This window comes from Mustela nivalis (assembly GCF_964662115.1).
Source record: "Mustela nivalis genome assembly, chromosome: 9".
NCBI lineage: Eukaryota > Metazoa > Chordata > Mammalia > Carnivora > Mustelidae > Mustela > Mustela nivalis.
In genome coordinates, this window is record NC_139028.1 from 62,742,087 (window position 1) to 62,748,086 (window position 6,000).

At 44.9% G+C, this 6,000-nt stretch overlaps 1 protein-coding gene across 7 annotated transcripts in view; it reads left to right on the forward strand.

Annotated features, from left to right (window-relative positions):
- Positions 1-2,763, forward strand: part of P4HA3 (prolyl 4-hydroxylase subunit alpha 3) — a 38,736-nt gene extending 35,973 nt beyond the window's left edge. For 5 of the 7 annotated variants that reach the window (XR_014316461.1, XM_082749747.1, XM_082749749.1 and 2 more), the window contains 2 exons: positions 1,259-1,355; positions 2,163-2,763. Coding sequence is in view for 5 of the 7 variants with exons in the window: in XM_082749747.1 (XP_082605873.1) it covers positions 1,259-1,355; positions 2,163-2,233 (168 nt within the window). In the remaining 2 variants the exon portion in view is untranslated. Of the gene's footprint in view, positions 1-1,258; positions 1,356-2,162 lie in introns of those variants that run through there. The other 2 variants (XM_082749752.1, XM_082749750.1) reach the window with 2 other exon arrangements.
- Positions 2,764-6,000: the final 3,237 nt, after the last annotated feature.

The window sequence follows — 6,000 nt, forward strand, 5'->3', positions numbered from 1 at the left end:
TAGATGACCACACTTTACTTGTGCTTCTATTTTTAAAATTTTATCACTATTTATATTACAAGGAGATGATTACATGTCTGCCTTCTCTATTACGATAGAACTCCTCAAAGGTAAGAACTCTCTTTTAGTGACCCTTGGATCCTCTAGAACAACTGGTCCCTTCAGGCATTCATTCAGTAAACACTGAGGTCTGAAAACACTGAGGGAGAGGAAGACTCATGGTTCTTGTCCTCCAGGGGCTCACAGAGAAGTTAACAGGCAGTAACAACATTCTTTCCTTGCAGAAAGAGCTGTGAGGTCATGTGAGGCACAGAGGAGGGCTGTGTGATAAAGAGGTTTCATTTCCCCCCAGTTTGAGACCCATCAAGCTCTCTCAAAGCCTTTACCTAATTCAGGAATGAAATGAAGATATAGAAATGAAACTGTGCCTATGAAGCACTTAGCACAGGGCCGGGCACATCATAAACATTGCCTAAGTAAATGCAGGGATCTAGAAATTCTCAGGGAATTTAAACTTGGGAATGCAGAAGCTGTCAGTGCCTCCTGGAAGGCTCTTCCTTACCTTGGGCTTTGACTGCTTCTAATGGCCAAGGTTAAACTAAGTCTGTAGCAGTTGTGGGGGTGGGGGCGGGGGAAGCCGTGCATAGGGGGGAAAAGAACATACAGGATTTGTCAAAACACCTGGGTTTGAATTTTGACTTTGCGCCTTCTTAGCTGCATTACTTAAAGCCCTGAAGCCTCAACTTCCTTGCTGGTAAAGTTGGGAGTATGATAAAGCCTGCTTCCTGGGGGTGTTATTAGTAAGTGCCTGAGGATGCTTAAGCATGTGAATTAAGTTCTTATTTGTATAAGAAATAGTTTATTCCACTTTGCGATTTTTGCTGAGGGCCTCTCCTCTGGGATCCAATGACATCACGTGTTCACCTCTCTCCTGCCACTTGCCACACTGTCCTGTCCTGCTCTGTTTTTATGTCTATCTTCCTAGAAGACTGTGGGCCCCTGAGAACAGAAGTGGATATGATTTGTCTTTGTATCCTTAGGGCCTAGAGGAGAGTAGGCCCTCAATAAATGATGCATTCATGGGAGAATGGCAACTTATGCCATTTTGTGCCATGTTATGCATGCTTTGTCCCCAATCTGCATGGATAGCTTTCTCATTTAATGAAATGCATGCATTTGTCTTTAGTCATAGTCATGTACTTCTGAAGGATTAAAATTCTGGGCTGACCCTCTCTGGGGTGGGCTCTTTTGTTTTCAGAATGCAGCACTGTTTTGGTGGAATCTGCATAGGAGTGGTGAAGGGGATGGTGACACACTTCATGCTGGTTGTCCTGTCCTGGTGGGAGATAAGTGGGGTAAGGCCTGCCTTTCTGGGCATGAGAATGGGGGAGGGGTTCAGAGTAAAGTCAAATAGGAGATGGATGGAAAATAGTATAGCCCTGTCATTTCAGAAACTTCATTACGTGCTACTTAATATTGAGATGATCAAATTTGGCTTAGTTGCCCCCTACAGAATGGGAAGCTCTAGCAGAGCAGGTGTCAATGAAAGTTTATTGACCTGATCAGATAGGCCTTGATTTCTGAGCACAGCTGAGGAGGAAAATGGACCTGTGCTCCAGTCCTCTAACCCAGGGAGAGAACTATCAAGCCACTATGTGTCCCATTTAGTGCCTCCCCTTGAGGAGATGGTCAAACAAAGAAGAGAAATAAATAACCAGCAGATGTATTTATGTCATATATGTGTCCAAAAGCACTTAGTTAAGACAGAAAAAGAAGTTGATCACAGACTCTCATGCTGAGATGGATATTGCCAACAGAAGCCACTGCTTTTTTCTCATTGCACCAGGGGGAGGGTAGACTTTTAGGAGCTACATATGTAGTATGAAGAGTGAGAGACCTTAGTACCCAAGTTTTGAAAATTAGTCTGTAGGAGACAGGACCTGTCAGAGACTTTTTCTAGGGGACAATATCCCCTTTGCTATTTCTCTGTGCTAGAAGCACCATCTTGTAAACTGTTGTAGGGCTGGGACTAGCGTGAGGCAAGTGAGTTGCCCAGGGTGCCAAATGTAAGTGACCCTTTCCCCTGACCCTGTGAGTGAGCATTGCTGCTTGTTGTCTGCTCTGTTGAGCCTGTTCTCTTCTTCTTCCCCATTCTCTCCCAGTGGCCAACAAGTGGATACATGAGTATGGACAGGAATTCCGCAGACCCTGCAGCTCAAGCCCTAAAGACTAAAATGTTGGCAGAGAGAAGCTGGTGGAGTCCTGTGACTTTCCAGAAAAGCCAGAAGCCAAAGGCATGCCTAGGAGAGGAGAAAGGAGAGCTACCTTCTGGAAGAGGACCTTGTCAGTATTGCTTGTTTCTTACAAAAGGAGGTGGTCTGTACCAGGGAATATCTGAGAATTCTTCTCAAACCATCAGTCAGAGTAGATGGGCAATACAAAGAAGGGGTTGAGGCCAGAGGGAGAAGTTTTGGGGACTCAGACACTCTATGATGGAAACGGAATATAGCAACGGTCCCTGGGGTTTGATCAATGGAGTTTTTGCCACTTTGAGCCTTGACTACAGCAGCCCAGAAGTGGCAATGAGGACACCTGCAGGAAGGGGCTAGCTTTCTGCCCTCCCCACTGACTTCTCTTGAAGACTGAGCTGGGACTGACTGTCTCTGTAGGTGTACCTCATAGGATTTTTTTTCAAGCAGAATGAAACTTTCTTTTTTTATATGATGATTTTTAATTACAGCCATTAAAAACATTTATAAATCATTTTTCACAACCAAGAGTATTCTTAGAGGATAACATTGAGTAATATGTATATATATGTGAAACTGTATTTTTCTAAATTTATGCTATAATTTCAACTTGGCTCACCTCTCACCATTCCCCTCTCATTATATTCCAGACACATGACATTCTTTCTATTCCTACAGCCACTGTGCTCATCGCCATCAGCATCATTCCCACCTTTCAGGTCTTTGCATTTGCTGCTCCCTTATATTCCCCCCATGCCCAAGCTCTTTTCATTATCCCACTCTGGGCTCAATGTTGCTTCAGACCTCTCTTCCCTGATCATCCAACCCACCAGCCATATTCTTTCATGTTACCTGATTTTCTTTTCTTTTTTTTTTTTTTTAAGATTTTATTTATTTATTTGACAGAGAGAAATTACAAGTAGATGGAGAGGCAGGCAGAGAGAGAGGGAAGCAGGCTCCCTGCTGAGCAGAGAGCCCGATGCGGGACACTATCCCAGGACCCAGAGATCATGACCTGAGCCGAAGGCAGTGGCTTAACCCACTGAGCCACCCAGGCGCCCCTGATTTTATTTTCTTCATTACACATTTCTCAAGTTGAAATTACTCTAGTCATTTGTGGACAGTTGTCCTTCCTGCAGGGTGAGTGCTTTAAGGACCCACTATACTTTGTCCATGCTTCTATAATAGCCCCATTGCACTGAATTTCAGTATTTGTTTCTTTGCCTGGCTGCCTGCATTAGATTCTGTACTCCTTCTTCCTCTTGGTATCCCCAGAAGGAGGTCTGGTTCAAATAAGTAGGCATTCAGCAAATATTTTTGGATAAATGAATAAAAAGGCATCTTTTGAGCTACACTTTGGAGGACTGGTAGAATTTTTACAGGTAGAGTCTAATGAGGAGAAGCATTTCCCGGCAGGACTTGCATGAGCTAAGGCTGTATTGATAAGTGACTGTAATGTTTGAGCACTGTGCACTTGAGCACATTCCAGGCAACTTGGCTCAGATTCCCCAACAGGGCGGAGTATGTGTCTCACTCACAAAGGCACACAGTTAAAGGACTGGCTGGTTGGATGCTGTGTTGTCTCTGCCCTGTCCCTGCACCATGCATTTCAGAATTTCTGCCTCCCAGAGCTTGTGGCCCCTAAGGAAAGGGTTCTGATGTGCCGATATCCAGCTTCCTCCAGGGCCTCAATGAGCACCTGGTCACATCTAAAGTATTTCTGCTGAGTGTGTCAAGATTCTGGGAATCCTCTCACTAAATGATGCAATTTTGTCATGCAGGGGAGGGAATTTTACCCCTACCGTTCTGTATTCTTAGCTGAGGCCTCTGTAATAAAAGATTAACAAGAGAAAAACAAGTTTATGAACATAGGTGAGAAGTATGATAGTTTGTGATGAAGTCTGTCTAGGTGTGGTGTCTACTTTGAGTCTTCTGTGATAAGAGTTCATCTTTCTCAGTTGCAGAAATCCGCAAATCTCCAGGGAGGAAATTTATGACAACTGGCTTTCTTTTGGAGGATCTGTCTTTAGGCAGATAAGGGGAGTTCAGAGAAAGCCACTCCCTGCATTTGCTGTTTTTCAAGTGCCTACAGCCCAAAATAATGAATGTGCCAGAGTGGCATGGTCTGCTACCCTCAGTCACATACTGAGGCTCCAGAGGACTGGGTCTGAAACAAAAAGCTACTGTCTGAGCAACACAGCTCCCCTTCTTTACTGCTGCAGACATCAGAGCTGGGCCTTCTCCAAATTGCAGGGTCGGTCTCAGCTAATAGCAGCAACAGTAAACTTGGGAAGTTTACCATTCTAGGGGCACTCTTCTAAGGGCTTATATGTATTAATGATTTAATGTTCATCCCAACCCTATGAGGTTGATACAGTCTTATGCCCATTTTATAGATATGGAGGCAGAGGAGCAGTTAAGTAGCTTGCTCAAGTCCCACAGTCTGGCTCTGTCCGATCCTTGTGCTTTGAACCACTACTTCTGCATTGTCTGACATGTGGCCATTATCACACATCCTGATCAGGTGACTGAGGCCCAAGAACTGTCGCCAATAAGTGCTTACTGAGCATTTCCTAGGGGCAGGCTTAGGCCCAGGCATTGCTATAGAGGTGCTGAGAGGTGTAGGATGCAGTTCCTGGGAGCTGATGGTCAGTAGGGAGATGAGGCAAATGCATCCAGTGTTAAATGGAAGTTAAGCACAATGTGAAAAAATTGCATGCAGTAAGAGAGGAATTACTGAATGCTGCAGTCCAGAGCTAAAGGGATCGCTGTGGCTTGGGATAGCCTCATTTGTTTATCCAAAACACATAGCCAAGGTGCTGACTCAGTGCCAAGCCCTTGCAGGCACCAGGGATGGAGAGAATTAGATGTTGACCCTGCCCAGATCCTCAAATCATCATAAGACAGTGTAGTCACAGGTGGAAACAGGGACATAGCACTGAGAAGCTCCTCAGAGGCTTTATGGGAAGGAGAGACTGACCAAGTCTTAAAGATGCTGAGGGTGTGGAGAAGCTTGGGAGGAAGGGCAGAGCTGTGCAAACAGGGGGAATGCCTGTCCCTAGAGCTATGAATAGTACCACCTTAATTCTGGTCAGTCTGTCAGTTTTCTTTCTTTTTTAAAAGATTTTATTTATGGGGTGCCTGGGTGGCTCAGTGGATTAAAGCCTCTGCCTTCGGCTCGGGTCATGATCCCAGGGTCCTGAGATCGAGCCCCGTGTCGAGCCTGCTTCCCTTCCTCTCTCTCTGCCTGCCTCTCTGCCTACTTGTGATCTCCGTCTGTCAAATAAATAAAATCTTTAAGACTTTAAAGAGCAGGCATTATGGAAAGCAAGGTCTGGAATGGTTAGTGCTTTGCCAGGGGTTACATAGGAGAGCCTGGCCTGAGGCCTGGTCTGTCTCCTTCACCAATGCTCTTTCCATTCAGTGGTTATCAACAGTACGTCCCTCCATTGTACCACAACTGCAGAGTGGAAAGGCCTTATTCTTTTATATTTGCACCAGCCTCCATGCCCTCAGAAACTCTGACTAGTCCTGCTAGAAAGTTGTATGCTTTTGGGCCCCAACAGTGCTTAGTGGGTAGGTAGCTAATTCAGGATAAGACTGACTGTGGTCTGGAACACTGCTTGTTTGTAATTTTCTTTCTTTCTTGCACTTTTCTTCAGTCTTTTTTCTAACAGCCTTGTCCAAGTGGGCTGTTGTATCACTCCAACAAGTCTCACTCCAGAGAATATACTTTAAAGTAAATGACTAT